General features: G+C 44.2%; 1 protein-coding gene across 8 annotated transcripts in view; it reads left to right on the top strand.

Moving 5' to 3' along the window:
- ZFHX3 (zinc finger homeobox 3) overlaps positions 1-18589 on the top strand; it is a 249841-nt gene that overhangs the window by 202098 nt on the left and 29154 nt on the right. For 7 of the 8 annotated variants that reach the window (XR_007147319.1, XM_047835197.1, XM_047835196.1 and 4 more), the window contains one exon: positions 1063-1170. Coding sequence is in view for 7 of the 8 variants with exons in the window: in XM_047835197.1 (XP_047691153.1) it covers positions 1063-1170 (108 nt within the window). In the remaining variant the exon portion in view is untranslated. The remainder of the gene's footprint in view (positions 1-1062; positions 1171-18589) is intronic. The other variant, XM_047835199.1, reaches the window with a different exon arrangement.

The following is an 18589-nucleotide window of genomic DNA, read 5'->3' as shown; positions in this document are numbered from 1 at the left end:
CTCTTCAAAATCTGCTAACAATTTTGTCATTCACCCACCTCCGTTTGCTTTGCCTGCCTTATTCATTCATTAGGCCTATTCTTTTTTTCTTTTTTCTTTTTAAGTAATGTCTACACCCAGCATGGGCTCGAACTCACGACCTCGAGATCCAGCTGCTCCACAGAGGGAGCCAGTCATGTGTCCCTTGTTTAATCCATTCTTAATGAATGTTTTGGATAATGATCCTGAGGGCCAGGAAAGTAAGAGAGAAATGTCTTGCTTCCTTTGCCTCAGCATTTAGAATATCTCTCTTCTTCCTCCCGACTTGAGTAACCTTGTGTTTGAAATGACCATTCTTCTGTCTCTATCAAAGCATTGTGTGTTGAGCTGGAGAGAATTTCCATGGCTAGTTTTAAACCATTGGTGGGTAAAGAATGGACTGACTTCAAAAGGAAAATATATGATTCTGTTACAATTTTTCCCCCTTTCTCTACAAATCTAGCACCTTGCCACTGATGCCTGGCACACCTACAGATGTTGTTTGTTTTCTAGAACTCTTCACATTAACAAAATCCTCTCAGTGATATTCTGTGACTCTTGAGACTATGAGTGACTTAAAAAAAAAAAACCCCTCCTGCCGTGGTCTGGCCTGTGCACTGTGAGGCCTCTGAAGGGTCAGTGATAGGGTCTAGTCTAGTTCAAATCCATAACACACTGGGGTTGGAGCCAAGCAAGAGCTACCATGTGGTTCCTGTTTTGCATTTTCGGGTGGAAAAGACACATGCAACTTAAGGCATTTAGATGGAGTTATTTCTTCAACAGGATTGAGAGAAATACCTAATGTCCCCATGTCTAGAGCGAGTCATTCTCATGCCAGTGAGTAGGAAAGGGAAGGCCCCACTTGCTTCCCTAGACCTCAACATATCCGGAGTGCAGTCAGCCTCTCGAGGGCCATAGGGAGAGAGGAGGCACAGTCGTTGGCCTCTGTGTGCTGTGCTTGGTGATTCTTTGGACTAGGAGCCAAGAATCCTTCATCTTCTGTCTACTTTTAATCCTTGACATTTTGCTTTTCTTCTGTTTCAGAAGAAGCCATTGAAGATGTTGAAGGGCCCAGTGAAGCGCCTGCTGACCCAGAGGAGCTTGCTAAAGACCAGGAGAGTGGAGGCGAGAAAGACCAGAGCAAGTGGACAGGTAGCGTGTGCGCTGCCCTCAGGGCCCTGACATCTGTCTCTCCTGGAGGAGGGAGGCCGACGGGTCAGGGAGCAGATGCATCCTTAATGTGTCCAGAAAAACTGTGTTGGCTCTGTGCAGCGAGAGAAGGATTTGGGTTTTGCTTTTTTGAATGGTCAGCATCATTCTCCTTCTGTCTGGTTGTATTGAAGAATTTTTAAAGCTTTTTCTTTAAATGGCCCAAGAGCCAGCTTGTTTATTGAGCATCCAGGTGTCTGGCTCTGTGCCAGGGGCTTCTGTGTTTTTGAGGTCACATTTCTCCAGTGTTGCTTTGTCCTCGATGTGACTCTTCCTCCATGGAAGGTCCAGTCCCCTAGTCCTCCTGCCCCTAGGCCCAGTGGAAGGCTTTGTCCTGCAGACCTTGACTGGGATCACTCCCAAAACTCTGAGGGGTCAGCAGTGAAGGGTGGGCTCCATCCTGCATTCAGGGGCCTGGATGGGCTCTGCACATTTTGTGTCCTACCTTGTCCCCAGGGCCAGCGCCCACCCCCTGAAATGCACCCAGAGTGGGGCAGGCAGTGAAGCCAGGCAGAAGGACGTGTTACCAAAAGCAGAAGAAGTTGAAGTCAGGAAAGGAAGTGCTATTTCTGGAAAACTTGATGTTGTGAGAAGGGGAACAGGCATCTCTCGTGATGATGGGGTTGCTGTATTGGAGGAAAGAAGAGCGGAGACTGAGAAGAAAAGCTTGGGTGTTTTGAGAAGTAGCAAAGTTGTTTCTGAGAAGACTTCTCAGGACAGATAAGTCTCCCAGAAACCACCACAGTTATTAGAGGAAATGATATGACAGGGAACAGAAATTATTTTATTTGGTCAACCTAATTCTTAAGGCCTTTTGTTATTAATATTGTAATACTTTGTATTTTTTCGAGAAAATATTTACCTTCTGGAGTCTGTATTGGTTGGGCCTTTGTTACTTTTCCAGGCACGGCTGTTCTTAAATCATGTTCAGTGTTGGCCTTCACTATTTAAACAAGATACAGAATCTTGGAGAGAGGCCAGGGAGAGCCATGAAAATGACTGAAAGCTGAGAAATATTGCCTCTGAAAAGAGGCTGAAGAAATTGGGGCTATTCAGTCTGTAAAAGAGAAATTTGAGAGGCAGCTTAACAGCTTCCAAATTTGAGGAGGGAGGGGGCGGAATAGGCGATGTGCCTCTTCAGTGTTTCCTGGGACACAGCAACAGGACCCAGCAGAGTGGGTGAACGGGCACGCTGGGTGGACTTCAGTGTCCATCCTGCTCATCGTCCCCTTTCGAGCCGGACTCTGTGGTGGCCAGGGGCCTGCGCTCCAGAGGCGCTGAGGGAGGGGGCCGAGCACCCTGGGAAGAGTTGCAAGGGCAGACGGGGAGGCAGGGCACGGATGTCTGTTCTCCAGGGCCTCGACTGCAGAGGATTGTCTGGTGTTGCTTTGCACAGACCAAGATCCCAGTTTCTGCTGCGCTGTTCGGGCGAGATGTACACGGACTTTGCAGACAGCAGTTAAACGTACCTGCTCAGAGGTGAACCGGGGAAGAGGATTTCACACGCACGGTTGGAAGGCCCAGTCACCTTCCACACCATCTGTCCTTTGTTCTCATAGTTTGGGTCCCTGGCTTCTAATCCTGGGTCTGCCACTTACTAGTTATGTGACCTTAACCTTTCTGTGCCTCAGTTTCCTCGCGTGAGACGGAGATTAAAAATAGTGCCTACTTTCCCTAGGATCTCTGTGAGGATTGTTTGAATATGGGAATCTTAGAACACTACCTGGAAAGCAGGAAGCTTTAGATTAGGCAGGTCGTTGTTGTTGTTTTAATAATTTAGATAAATAAGATGAGGAAAGCTAGTACAGTTTTTCTTCAGGTCCTTTCATGTGAATGTGAAACTCTTGCCAGGAAGCATGTGGCTGCTAGGAATTTTGAGAAGCTGAGGGGGAACAACATATGAGAACTTAGGAGGATCGTGCAGACGATATTTGGTGTGTGTTTCCTGCATTCTGTGTGCTACGGATACAGTAAACAACAGAAAGTAACTGCCACGTGCAGGATTCCTGCTGTGCGCCAGGCTGTCCCAAACACTTGGTCTGGGCTTCTCTAATTCTTACGCTGGTTTAGGGCAAGCTTTGTTCAATTAAATGACATTCAGGGTGTTTATAAATTCAGTGGTGTGTGTCTACACCAAGCTAGTGGATCCGCTAGGCAATGAGGAACACCGTAAAACTGAACGTGCTTTTTAAAAAAAAATTTTTTTTAATGTTTGTTTATTTTTGAGAGAGAGACAGACAGAATCCGAAGCAGGATCCAGGCTCCAAGCTGTCAGCACAGAGCCCGACACAGGGCTCAAACTCATGTGAAGTGTGAGACCACAACCTGAGTCGAAGTCAGACGTTTAACTGACTGAGACACCCAGGTGCCCCAAAAATGAACATCTTTAATAAGGCCTCACTTTCTCATTCATTCATTCACTGATTCATTCATTCATTCATTCATTCAAGCAGCAGGCTGCGCTTTTTCTCCAAAAGCCAGAGAGGAGAGAGGCAGAGGGAGGGAATGGATGAGTAACTCAGTGGTACACCTTACGAGTTGCAGTAGTAGTAAAGAGGGAAGGGAAAATTCTTCCCTGACTCCTGCAGATGATCCTCTTTTGACCCGAAACATAATTTTGTCTATGTTGTCTGAGTGTGTAATGACAGGCTTTATTAAGGTACTTGAGCCGATTTGATCTTGGAATCAATACAGGTGCCAGTAACCTCTTCTTAGCTTTCTTTGGGATCCTTACTATTTTATAAAAAAAAAAAAAAATCTGCGTTTGTTCCATTTATTCCCCAAATTGAGCTGTTCCTATCTGATTAAATGTGATGGGGAGTGCTTCCTCCCAGCAAATAAATAAATAGTGATTTCACAATTTGTACTGTTGATTAGTGGCCGCTCACGGTGCAGATTAATATTTCAAATGAGCCTGGATAATTGGCATTTTCTCAGCTATTGATTATGTAGTTTGGGGTTTGTGCAGGAATGGATAATCTTTACTAAAAATTTTTAGTCATTTATTTTTATGGTGGACTAGGACTCCGGATTTCCTTTTTGGTGTCCGTCGGTCACCCTCTTTGGGTTTCTATTACTTAGATGTCAGGTCTTTTACCTCAGTTGGCAACGAAGCAAGCAAGATAGTGACTTGAATCATTGTAGCGTCAACCCCACGGTCAGTGGCTGGGTCCCTACCCTGTGCAGGACCCCAAGCAGAATGCCACCGATCGCAAGTTCCATGAGATGACAGGTCTTGCTTTCAGGGGACATAGTCCTGAACAGCCAGGGCTTTTAGGAACAGCCATAGTCATCAGAACAGTGTTCCCGTAGATCAGTGCTGTCCCTTGGAACTTCCTGGGCTGATAAAAATGTTCAGTGTCTACACTGTACAATGCAAAAGTCACTAGCCACTGTGGCTGTTAAGCACTTACATTGTGGCTAGTGCCCATGAGGAACCAAATTTTAAATTGTATTTAATTGTAATGAATCGAAATGTGGCTCTTTAAATATGGACAGTGCAGCCACAGAAACTCAAAAGGAGTTAAAACTCACCCTGAAAGTACGCATCACAGGTACACTGAGCTTTTAAGTGTGTGCCAGGCACTGTTCTGGTGTGTCACAACTATCCTTTCCAGCACGCGTGCCGGGAGTGATGCACAAGTGCTGCTGATGTCTGCAGCCCTTCAGTTAGCCAGGTGGGGCGGGGGCTCCTGAGGCCAGGGTCAGTGGCAGCTTCATCTGTTGATACTAGTTTGCCATCATTTTCTGTGTGCGCCACGATGGGAAAGAGATTTGGGAAGCCCTACACATGTTTACACATGTTATTTGGTTCCCACCCTTCACTCTGAGATGCTGTAAGTGACCCCGCCCTATCTCTCTCCCCCCACCACTGTGCAAGGAAGTCTCTCTCCCCCCTGTCACTGTGCAGGGAAGGAAACTGAGTCTGGGAGAGCTGAGCTCATGCGGGTTGCCAAGAGGCCCACAGAGAGGTTCAGATTTGCAGACAGGCCCTGCTGTTTAGGGCAGAGCCCGAGTTCATTTTTTTTTTTAAGTTTATTTATTTTGAGAGACAGAGAGAGAGAGAGAGAGAGAGAGTGTGTGTGTGTGTGTGTGTGTGTGTGCGCGCGTGTGCATGAGCGGGGGAGGGGCAGAGAGCGAGGGAGACAGAGAATCTCAAGCAGGCTCCATGTTATCAGTGCAGAGCCTGATGCAGGGCTCTATCCCACGAAACTTGAGATGATAACCTGAGCCAAAATCAAGATTTGGACGCTTAACCAACTGAGCCACCCATGTGCCCCAGAGCCTGAGTTTCTACCAGTACTCTGTCCCACCTCTCTAAGAATGGGATTTTTCTGTGTCATCATTTGATCTTGCTTCCATCTCCATTCTGAGTTTGGAGAGTGGCGTTCTCCTAAAGTTGTACAGCAGTAACGGTAACATGAGAGCCACCTGTATGTGCAAAATGAGTGGGATTGTTCACCATGAATGTGGCTCCTGGTCAGTCCACATCTTAGTCTAAAAGCAGGTTGGTGAAGTGGAAAGAACTCTCTAGATTTGGAGTCAGGAAGCCCAGCACTCAGCAAATGACCTTGGCCTCTTGGAACCTTGGGTATCTCATTTGTAAAACATGGGTGGGTGACACCCACCACCACACCTGGGTTCCATGATGGCAGGTGGTGGTACATGTATGTACAAGCCCTTGGTAAACCCTCCGGAGGTCACATCTACTCATGGTGAGTGTAAAGCACTCTTGTGGGCCAACGGAAGGTGCAGGAATGTTCTTTGAAGCTGAGTCTCTTCTCTAATGCGCAGCAATTTCCACCGTCCAACTTTGTGGTTTTCTCTTTTGAAACATGAAAACGATCCCTCTTTCTCTTTTAGCGCTATGGATTTAAAAGTGTGTGTTCTAGATTGAAGAGCCCCCAGTGTCAGCAACTGAACAATAATTAATGCAGTGATTATCCAATCAACCATTAATTGCTATAAATTAAGTGATATACAATTAATGTGATGCTTTATCACCAATAATTAGGGGAAAAAATTGAACTCTTGGCAAAGAGTCGTAGCAAGGTGGTTATTTAAATCCTGTAGCCGCCATGGTTTCCAGCCACAGAGCACTAAACTGGGTCTAGTTAAACTAATTTGAGACGAGATGAACAGGGGGTGTTGGTGCTTTAAAAAACAAAGATGGGGCAATAGCTCCACTGAAAATGACAACATGACAATGCTTCAGCAATCCCCCACTGATGTCCATGTCTGTATTTTTGTAAAATTTTGAGTTAGAGTTGTAGTTTGAGTGTTGTTTTCTAGGGGAATGGCTTGAAGGGATTTTATTTTATTAATTTTTTTTTTTAATCCACGATGCTCACCTAACACAGAGCAATTAGTGCAGTGGAGCGTCCCTGATTTGAATCTATGGAAGATTGCTATTAAAGGAGGTATTAGCAGCACGGCAAGGTCTGGGCGACTGTGAGGGAAAAATGTGTTTATGGAATATGGTGCTGGCAGGCATGATTTCAATCGGGTTTGACATGTTTAACATAAATGTATAGTGTACGGCTCTTGCTGCATATGAATAATTCCTACAGACCCACTGCCTTTCTAATTACTGAGGTTGAAAAAAAGCAGGTCAGGCACATCCTAGTGGAAATCTATTACCAGCCCTCCCCCTATTCTCCCTGTTGTTTATAGCTTTGTATAAATAGGGATGCCATTATATGGGGGAACTTAGTGCCTCAAGTGTAATCTGTGACAGAGACTGGACAGGGGCTGAAAAAATCCCTTTTTATTTTCCTTTTTTTTTTTTTTTTTAATTGAGTCCATTAAGACAAAAGAAAGTGCATGCTGAGAGGAAGCACTATGTTTGGAAAAGCACTTACCTGCTAGGAGTCAGAAGCCCAGGGCTCAAGGCCAAGATTAGCTGCTCGACCTTAGGTCTCTGGTCTTCAGTTTCAAAATCTGTAAAATGGCAGGTTTGGACTGAATAGGTTCTTGCAGTTCTGGAACTCCACAGTAGGGCAGAAACTTGGGGAATATTCATTTCTAAAGTTGGAATGCCGGTAACTTAGAAAGATTTCCTCTAGTCTCCGACTAATGGAGATGGCATGGGTCAGGAGCCTGCCTAAGGGGTTCACACGGGCCCCTTAGGCTTTTTCCATGAGGGTCAGACAGTACCAGGCCGTCTTTCTTGGTGGGGTGTTAGAGTACCACACTGGTCCTGTGTGACTAGGGTCCATCATGCTGTGTTGGCAGAGCCCTGTGTGATGACAGCAGGGAGGAGCCCTTGCAGATTCGAATGGGTACCTTTGAGTGGCTCCCCCATCCCAGCTCTGTGTTGGACTGGAAACCAGGCTATTCTTCACCACCACCCTCCACACAAGTTATTTCAGCCTAAGTCTATGTCCTTCTGGCATTTGGTTCCATTTTTCTACCTCACCCAAAAGTAAATTTGTCATTGCAGTAGGGTGTGTGTGAGGGAATGAATGCTGGGAGCCTGGCTCGCATGGCTTCTTTGTGGTTCACATTCTTGCCAACGGAAACCATTTTTGGTTTTACGTTTCACACACGGATGGGAATTGTGCAGCTATGTGGGCTTTTCCAGAGTCCTCTGTTCCCCTCCCCCACCGCCACTCCCCACCTTTTTTTTTTTTCCAGGCCACTTTCAGTATAACTTGGCTGTTTAAAGTCACTGCAGGCAGAATTCTGCCTCACAATTGGAAACAAACCATTCAAACTATTTTTATGTTGGAAAGCAAAAATAGATATAGGGTGTGGTGTATATCTGGACTCGCCTGAGTTCCAGTAATACAGAGGTCTTGGCTTTGAGAATTTATATTGTAAATTGTAAGAGGGGGAAAGGGACCACATCAGTTGAGAAAATATTTTTTCACGCAGTAACAAAATTAGCGAAGATAAACTAAGGCAGATACGGAATGAGCAAAAAAGTAAAGAACTCACTTTCTTCGAGAAGGGACGCCATACATAATCACATAGCTGTGGCATAATGTGATGAGAATTCTCATCAAGGTATGGATAAAGGGTAGTGGAAATGTAGATTAAGGAGCAAATTATTCTTTTACCACTACTGAGAATACCTTCTAGAGCGTATTATTCTTGCAAAGTGGCTGTGTGAATCATCTTGCTTTGTTTCACTTTTAGCTTTTGTGCCAATGAGGGAAGCACCTCTGTTATCAGAATCATGATCATGATTTAAGAAAAAAAATTGCATAGTGCCTTTCTCAGGGGATATCCGAGCATTTTCATTAGGCTCCCACAGACTTTTTGGCTTGACGTTCTCTGTGTTTTGCAGACTAGAGAAGTATGGCACATAGATGGTGAACACCTAGTTGTCAGATTTGTGATCAAACCCCAATTTGCCTTGTGGATCAGGGATATAGTCCCCACATCATAAAGCTAAAGAACACATAACGTAATTGCTTTCTCTTATTATATGAAGATTGGAGAAGACTTGAAGATCCTTTTTCTGTAGTTGTCGAACAGGATCGTGAGCTCTTTATGATCTGAGATTGTGGTATTCATTCATTTTTGTTTGTTTGCTTAATATATTAGACTTTATTTTTTTAAGTTTATTTATTTTGAAAGAGAGAGCGTGCACGTGTGCACACTCACAAGTGGGGGTGGGGCAGAAGGAGAGAGAGAAACCCAAGCAAGCTCTGCACTATCCGTGCAGAGCCCAATGTGGGACACAAACTCAATGAACCACGTGGTCATCACCTGAGCCAAAGTCAGACACTTAACCGACTGAACCACCCAGGTGCCCCTAGACTTTATTTTTTAAGAGCCGTTCTAAGTTTACAGTAAATTTGAGAGCGAGGTACAGGGGTTTCCTATGTACTCTCTGCCCTCACATATGCATAGGTGCCCCCATATCAACATCACTCACTAGAATGGTACTTTTTATTTTAAACCAGTGATAAATCATTAATATATCAAAAATCACCCACAGTCCATAGTTTATCTTAGGATTCACTCTTAGTGTTATACATTGTGTGGATATTGACATATGTCCGTCACTGTATCACACAGAGTATATCCCCTGCCCTAACAGTCTTCTGTGTTCTGCCTCTTCTTCTCACCCCAGTGTAGCTAGCATTCATTCATTTCTCTAATCTCTGGCACTTAGCAAGTGCCTGATACTGTTTGAATGTTTCATTAACAATCGATTTGGTAAAATAGCATGATTACAAACACTTTCAAGTCCAAGCTATTCTGTTCTACTCTTTAGACGTCAAACCCATGGGTTAATAGGATCGTTGCTCCATGTTAATGTACAGGAAAAGCAAATTTAGGGTGTCCATGCTTCTTTAAAAACTAGGCTTCCCCCCTCATGCCATGGCCACACATGGAACCATATTATTTCCCAGAGATACTTCTAAAAACGAAACCATAGCAACAATGTTTGATCTCTTACTATATGCTAGACTCTGTGGTGGGCTTTGTATGCCTGATCTCTTGCCTCACAGAAACGCTGTGAGTAGATACTGTTATCCTACTGACAGATGAGGAAACTGAGAGCTCAGTGTAGTCAAGTAAAATGTTCGAGGTCACACAGCCAGGTTGTGGAACCAGGGTGTGTGTGGCCAGCACTGCAAATCACTGTGCTTTGTTTCCTAGCAAGGGAAGCTGATGCTTTTGTAGAAAGGGAACTAGGTCTTAGGAAAACAGAAAGTGACATGTGGAAAACATGAATTCTTAAGGCATCCCTAAACGTGCACTAGGACCACATCTTGACCCTTTTGCACAGATCATTTGTCCTAGCCCTTTGGAGCACTTTGAACACACTGCACATGGGGACTCGGTACTGAGAGAAGCATTGACATAAATCCCCCTCTCTCTGTACTGTGCAGAATTACCAAAGGAGACATTTCCATTCTTCTTGGTACTTTAAACCCACAGGAGAAAGTAGAGAATCATTGCCATTTCCCAGCCTTACAGGCAGGGGCCTGAGTGATGTCTTTCTTCCCCAAGTACAGATTCTCACACTCTCATGCTGAACCTGGACTGGCAAAACAAAAAACAAAAACAAAAAAACCAATCCAACAAACAAAAATAAGAAACAAACAAACCCTGGACAGCTGGGCAGATCATGGGGGGAAGTTGACTTGAAAGGGTACTGAGAATTTCACTTCAGAGTTCTTGGTGTCTGTCACCATGCTGCATCTGGATTTTATGTGCTTATTGTCACAGGTTCACTTTCATTCTGAAAATGCATCAAGTATCTTAGGAAAATAGGTTTGGAATAGAGAAAAAACTGGAAGAGTATTGTTATATTTCCAATCTTTGGGAGACTGTGCTGTGCTGGGGCTCAGAGACCCTAACTAACCTAATTAATGTTCAATTTGATGGGGACTGGATGAACTTCTGTTAATTAACTTTGGCCTGGTCTCTGAATGACACACATTGCCCCCTTGTTTTGACCTACATTTCACACCTCTGGACTATTTCCTCTTGTCAGTTCAAGGGTCTCTGAGGTCCTTCCCGTTCTGGTTTTCTCCAAATCTGTGGTCTTCATAGTCCTGTAATTAAGCCAGGGGGCAGAGTGACAGTGCAGCCCCTAGCTTCTCCTCCGACCATGGCCATTCATCCTCATGGGACACTGTGACCACAGCTGCCCATGGCGTCTCTGCACAGCTCAAGAGGCCGTGCCAGAAGAAGCCAGGATACTTTGGGCAGGTGGGGGTGGGGGGGGACTCAAAAGAGGCCAGAAGCAGGCAGGCTGACTTATACCTTAAAGTGAGGAGTCAGGGCTTGGCCCTTTGGTCCCCAGCTTCTGGCACACAGGCTAGGCTCATGGTGGCAGCCCAGTGTCTAGAAATTATTAAATAAACTGACAGCAGATTTTGGTCTAAACGAGGCAGGGGCTGGTGGCTCTGTTTGGACTGGTGGTTCCTTCACAAACCTGATACAGAGGGAGCAAGGTATCTCAAAATCAAATTGTAGGATGGCCTTTTGGGAGCTCAACTCAGTACAGTTAAGCAGCCTTATGCATATTTCAACAAGGAATTAGTGGAACAGATTGATGCCTCTGATGTAGGGCTTAACACTGTTTTCTCCCCAAAGATGCAGGGTGAGAACACTAGCCATCAGTCCACATGGGCCCACCATCCCTCCCTGAGTCTGCTTACTGGGAAAGCAGAGACCCCACATGGTGTAGTCCTCCCTTCCCAGATGGCTGACGTGTACACACAGGGGCCAGGATGGATCTCTGCATCCTTGTCAGGGCTGAAGCAAAGGGAACCCTTGGCTGGTGTGGCCTGCAGGTGCCAAGACCCAGCACGCCAGCACTGAAGAGATGCTTCCTCCTCCTGCAAAGTGGAAAGACCCCATAGGTGTCTGCCCTCTTTTCCCAGAGGTTTTCCAAGACACATGGAAAGAACGAGACTGCCATATGCAAGGCGATCTGTCATTATTTTGGATTATACTACCAACAGAGGATGTGGAAGTTATTCCTTCTGAATTTCTGACTTTGAAAATGTGTCTACATTTGTTTTAGAAGGGGCATGTTCCCTGAGGGACAGCCATATTTAATCTTTCACTTTTGGTCTGAGGAGGGAAACCTGTAGCTTTGAGATCAGGCCTGGTTTTCTTCCATGAGCACAGATGATGAGAGTGTGTTGTTGGCAACAGTCATTTGGAAGTGGACTGGCAGATCCACCCACACCTGCCAGGCCCCTCGTTTAATTCTGGTCCCCATCAATTACAGAAAACTTTGACTCTGATGGCAGTTCTCAAAGTATGGTCCATGGGCCATTAGCATCACTTAGAAACTCACTAGAAATGCACATTCTCTGAATCGGACGTATTTGAGGATGCGGGTGTGTGTGTGTGTGTGTGTGTGTGTGTGTAGCCTGCTCTGTTTTATCAAACCCTCAGGGACTTCTGACTCAGACTTGGGGCTGCAATCTTGTGACATGCATGAGGTTTCGAGAACTATGTCTTCTTTAACTGAATGGCAGGTCCTGAGCCCCTGCTGGGTGCAAGAGGTACTGAGCTTTCCTGAAAGGCAGAAGTGCCTAGAAGAGGCATAAGTCTTGAGTCTTGGCAGATATTATCCTGGATAGCAGGAATGGAAGTGGGACAGATCATGACCTGGGCCGAGGTCGAGTCAGGAGCTCAACCTACTGAGCCACCTAGGCACCCCTTTTCCTGCTTTTAATTTTTTTAAATGTTTATTTTTGAGAGAGAGAGAGAGAGAGAGAGAGAGAGAACACCTGAGCAAGCAGGAGTGGGGGAGGGTCAAAGAGAGGGAGACACAGAATCTGAAGCAGGCTCCAGGCTCTGAGCTGGAGAGAAGCTTGGTCAGAGAAACAGAGTCACAATGAAAAGTGACTGAAGGCCTAGAAATCTTTCTCTGGACACAGGCTAAAAGTAACACGAGGGAAGGTGACACGTGACCTCTCTGGATTGTTCTTGCAACCTCCTGTGAATCTACAGTTATTTCCAAATAAAGAGCAAAATAATAATAACAACACCAAGAGCTTCTGGATTTCCAAAGTGCTGGCCTATCTAGTTCACATCCGACCTGGAAGAGAAAAATAATTAGTGGTTCCCAGAGTACAAATTACACCGATCTGTAGTATTACTCAAATTTTCCTTGAAGCCCTTTATAGAAACACAAAGACGTGTCTTATACGTTGATGATACCTGTATGTCTTATTCTTCCCAACTAGGCATATTCTTGTATTTCTTGAGTAGGTGGTTGTACTTCTCGAAAATGCTTTCTAGAGATGTACACAGGCAGCACAACTTGGAGTTACAGAGAATGAGACTGTGCTCTGAATTGAAGGTTCTTAACCCCACTGGGCCAGAGTTTGAGACTTGTCCCACACCTCGGGCAGGGAAAGGAGAGGAGCCCAGGTTTGCTGTAGCCAGAGCAAGGAGACCACCCCCTGGGTGTGGGTACCAGTGCATGCCTCTGCTTCCTCTTTGAAATCTTTAAGTGCTTGGTCGGCGGCAGAATGAGACCATGCATGTTTAAAGACCAAGTTGGCAGCAAAGCAAATCCTTTAGAGGAACTGCTGTTCTCTGTATTAGGGGAGGAAGGGAATTTAGCCAGATCTCTGGTCACTTATCAAGTACGGTAGTTCCATAGGAGATGCAAGTATGAAATCCTAGCCTGTCCCCTGGGGGAGGGAATTGCAGGGAAATGCCAAGAGTAGCTCCGCTTTCAGTGCCAGTGTAAAGATCACAGAGCCCAGAAGCACAGATTACCCTGTGAAAACATTGAATTTTTGTTGTCTAGAGGAAGTAGGAGGCTCATGAGAAGCTGAAGGAGAAGAGCTAAGGAAAGAGCACACTGTACCTTTCATTTCAGTGTAATTATGAACTGAAATGACCATTTTCACATCTAGTGAGGCTTCTGAGTCTAGTGTGCTGGGGTAGTTATCCCAACTCAAACATTGATATGGAGTTGTGTGAATTTTTTTCCCCCTAGTCAATGGAGTTGGATAAAAGATTGCTGTAAATTTCTGGGGCAGGTGGCAAGCTGGTTTACGGAATGCAAGGCGATGAGAACCTCTGGCTTACGGAAAGTAGCATGAATTAATAATCATTTAATTGGCTCCTCCATTATGTTGCTGGTTTGGGAGATGGAAGTTTAGATGGAGGGGCTGTCAGTGGCACTTTAGCTAAGAGTTTGACAGTTGAGACATGGAGGTGGCAGCTGCCTTTGGCCTCTCCACAAGGAGTGAATGTCCAGCAGCAGCCCAGGCCCTCAGTGGGGCTCACCTTGGGGCCCCCATAAGGAGGAAGATAAGCACTTTGGGGTATACCATCTCTATTTGCCACCCCACCATGAAGGAGAGAAATGCAGAAGAAACTTCCCAGAAACACGAACAGCTCAGCGCATTCCCAGGATCTCCCCAAGGGAGGTCTTTGGCCAAAGGGAGGCTGGCCTGCAGCACAGAATATCCATCATGCCAATAGCCCGATTGGTGATGAGATGACTTCTGCTCATGAAATACAGAAACTACTTCTGAGTACTTTGGTTTTGGGGGAGGGCAAGTCCATGTCTTGGCTGATGATTGGAGGAAGCAAAAACTTCATTTCCAGTTTTTCTTCAGGTTTCTTTTTCACGAGGCCACTTCATGCCTTACCTCTCTTCAGAGCTGTACGGACAACATCACCAGGTGTGAAATGGGGCATTTTGAGTCCACTGATAGTCTATGGTATTGCAAGTACATCTTTTAAATTTTCTGTGGCCAAAATTTCAGTGACTCAGGCTTTAATTTGTTAGTGAGGACTGGAATTGGAAGACTGGTTTTATAGGTAAAGTTATATAGGCTATGTTTTCTACCATACTTGGCCATTCTATGAGCCTCCTAAGTTTATACTTTTCTAACCTCTTTTTTAAAATAAGTCACTTCCTATATGAAACCGCTTGGCTTGTTTTATTCTGTCTGCTTGGAACATAAAATCGCAAGCAAAACTTGCATGATTACAGGTTGGCACTCCTTTTCTCCCAACTTCCTCTAATTAGTATGACAAGAGGGGTGACTTTTTAAATAATTACTTTGAGAGTTTAAATGCTTCCCAAAGAAATATTTTAAAAGCAAAGGGTATCTGGAAGTTGATGTCTCCATGCATATGTTATTTTCCCCCTTAAGGAAAGCCCTTTCCCCCCTTCCTTCCTTAAGGAAGCCATGTACTGACTACTGTGTTTCATTAGGAATGAAATTATTTTGCCTCACATGTAGAGGAACCTAAGAGAATAAAATAGAGAGTCATGATCAGGTCTGCCTCTCTCGGTATTTATCTTTGTCATTTGTAGTGTCCAGCCCATCACATTTTAAGGGGAAATGGTGGCTTCTGGCCCAGAAAGCCAACTTTGAAGTTTGTGTACTCCATAAGAAGGACATGCCAGTCCTTTCTGTCCCTTATCAAGCAAGTTGGGTAGCAAAGCTATAAACTCCTAACAAGCAAGTGCCTAAACCCCTTAGAAAGTTAGCCTGGCCAGGAATGCATGGCTCACATCCTATCAGGTTGTGGAAGGGTTTGACCCACTATTTCATTGTCGCTATTCCATCTGCCTAGCTTTATATAGAGTATGTAATCTATAACGCGTGCATTCACATGGCTCCTCACCACATTTCTATCCCCTTCCAAGTGCCAGGAGCCCAGCATGTTACCCGTGAAAGATTCGTTGAGATTTAACACATATTTTTGTATGATAGAACTGCCAAAATGAGAAAATTGCTTTAACCAGCAAAGTAAAAAAAATACCACCTGATGTTTTGCACAGTATGGATCCAAATATCAACTTTTTCACGGACAGTTGAATTTAAATGCTGAACTATTTAATTAGAATATTAAAAATAATATAACTTCCTGACAACCTTAGAAAATGGGAAAGTGGTCCATTTTATTCTAGTCTTCTTTCCTAGTACCTATTTTTTACATAGTTATATCATGATGTAATGCATATTTTATCTGATTTTTCTTCTGATTAACATTCTTGAGAACTTTTCCACATTGGTTCACAGCTATTATTTTTAATGTCTTCTGATAACCAGTAGAGTAGCTGTACCATTGTTTACTTGACCATGCCCTGTTGTAAGAGACTACATTGCTTCCAGTTCATTTTATCATTATTGTAAAAACCACTACAGGTAGTAACCCTTCAAGTTGTTTGGCTTTCTGTTGCCAGGATAAACCAAAGGTTCCAGGCACTGTTTAAATTAAAGCTTGTCTCTGAAGTGCGTGTATTTCCAATTAACTACTATGATGTCATAGTGGCCTTAAAGTGACCAGTAATTGATTTTTTAAATAATGTTTCCTAGACTCTCTCCTAGAATTTAAGTTAAAGTTTAGAAAAGTCTTCAAAAGCAGAAAACCACAATACTTTCTTTCTTGGTATTCATACAACCTCATTTACTTAGGCCTACAATGTATGCTAGTGATGAACTAAAATAGAAATTGATTTTAAGACTCTGGCCCTTTTGAAGTAGTTCAGCGAGAAGCAGCTTGAGAAATCTTCAGACTGTCTGTGGCCTGTAGTAAAACCCTTATCCAGCCTGCTGCTGGAGAACTTGTACAGCTGTTGGCACATCTACAGAAATTGTATAAAGACATGGGTGCCATGTCTTGATAGGGATTGACATATTAATATCGGAGGTCAAGCTAGGAGGGAGCTGCTGGCCTAGTTAACCTAACTCTTAGGAGCAGTCCCATATCACCCAGGGAAACACAATGGGATTGTAACTGGGTGTTAATAGATTGTAAGAATGGCACAGCTTTATCTTTAGGAAGTGAGCTAGTAGTGAGCTGCAGGTGGCTAATGTCTACTACTAGACAGATCTGATCTAATAAACATGCAGGCTGTCCAGGATAGAAGGAAGTTGAGCTCCAGAAGTTTTTACACCAGCAGGTGCAGCATTTTCATATTACAGCATGGCTGGTGTATTACTGGGGAGAAAGAGGTATGAGGGAGAGGGTGCCAATTTTATTTTTTAAAACACTTTATAAGGATTCCTTAGCTTGAGCTGACAAAGGAAGCTTTACAATTCCAGAGAAGTTAAGGAGTTTGAAAATTAAAAAAAAAAAAAAAAGTAATAAAAGTTCCCCTCTCCATTCAGGGGGAAAGGATAGTGGCTTCTGAAACCAGAATGCTCACCTCTGCAACCTCGTCACAATTCATCATTCATTCAGCACTGAAAGAAGAGGGTGGGCTCTGGTCAGACAAGGAAGCTAATGCCACACTGGGCTACCCTATGTTTGCCCTTCAGCTCCCAGTGAGTGAGATGAGTTGGGTGGTCTCATCCTCGGTGGTCTCCTCCTTGGGGCTCATCCACCGACACGGCCTCACAACTGCGCATTTGACCACCTTTCTAAAGGGTGTTAGTGGCAGACTGAGGGCATTTACAAGATGATGGCATGGTCTTACAAAAGAAAAATGTTTCAGGTTGGGCAGACTAACAAAAAGACAGGGAGTGGGTGTTTGGAATGGAATCTGTATCTTGGTTTGCCTCTAATGGAAGGAGGAGCTGGTAGCAGCTCTTTCCTAACTATAAGTGCAGAGCCTAACTAATGCCTACAGGTCGGAGGTGGAAATAGGGAAGGGGTTGGGGAAGGGATGGCTGAACCAAATAAAGTAACACCTAATGCCTCCTCTCACCCCATCTGTAGAATGCTTTTGAACTGTTAATATATAGAGGATAATCAGTAAGCAAAAATGAAAAATGATGGAGAATGAGGAACCTTCTGGGAGTCAGGGGGCACTTAATTCCCTGACCCATTAGTTAAGGACTCCTGTTGTGGTAGTGTTCAGGCAGGGGCCCATCACACTGTGAGGTCGAAAACCTGCGACACAGGGTTCCTTTGAAGGGCCAGGGGATGGGAAGTGGGCCATGGGGGAACCGGTCTAGAATGTTACAGCACCTAGTTAATCGGCAGCCATTCCATCACATTAAATATCCAGCCGTCATGTATTACCTTTCAAGTGAAAATGAATAACTCCCATTAAGAGCAAAATGGGTTTGAAGTCGATTCGAGACAGATTAAAGTACTGTTATGAATGTGTGTGTTGGGAGGAGGAGGGGTCTGTGTATAAAATGCTTGTCCTTGTACTTTTTAAATAATAGATGCCCTACAAACTTACGCAGACCAGGTTACCAAGATACTGGAGTTTAAAGGTCACAAGATGTGCATTCTGGGAAGAGCATCAACTTCCTGGAATATTTCCTGCATTTAGCAATTCTTTCTTCAAAATTATTTGTGGCCTTATGATTTTAATGAATAAAATTGATTTTCTAAAATTGTTTATTAAAAAGCACATCTATAATGAGAGCATCTTAGTATCCACATCAGAACAAATTTCAAAGCTGAGCCTAAAGTAGAAACACAAGCTAGGTAACTAGACTGGGTGATACGGACAGCATTTGCACTTAAGAGTAAAAATTAGGCTTTCTAAACCAAGGACCACAATAGCAAGTCAAATTCTTTTTCAATGAGGGGAATGGGTATATATTTCTCCCGACCATTTTCAGAATTTTAAAAATCATTCGTAGCAAAATTCTGAAAAAGGAAGTTGTGTGTTCACAAGTGAGAGAACCATCCTTAGATACTGACCAGGTTTCGGAATGACCACATCCACTCCTGGTGGGATTTGTGTTTACGCTGGAGAAGCACTGCTGATCCTTGTTAAACCTTTAACCCAGTGGTTTTCTCATCAAATTCTTCCAGATCCTTTTCTGTATTTCAGAGAACTCCTTCCACCCACATTTCTGTACCTACTGTTTGCTTCTTAAGTCTCATGTGACTCTCCTCATTAATTAATGTTTTGGTTGTTTTTTTGGTGAAATGGGGCGTGGTTTGGGCAAGCAGAGAGGAGACTTTCCCTCTTACCACCTACTCAGAGTAAACG

This window comes from Prionailurus viverrinus, chromosome E2, assembly GCF_022837055.1.
Source record: "Prionailurus viverrinus isolate Anna chromosome E2, UM_Priviv_1.0, whole genome shotgun sequence".
Lineage (NCBI taxonomy): Eukaryota > Metazoa > Chordata > Mammalia > Carnivora > Felidae > Prionailurus > Prionailurus viverrinus.
Note: the sequence above shows the minus strand (reverse complement) of the source record. Positions and strands in the feature narration are given on the sequence as shown.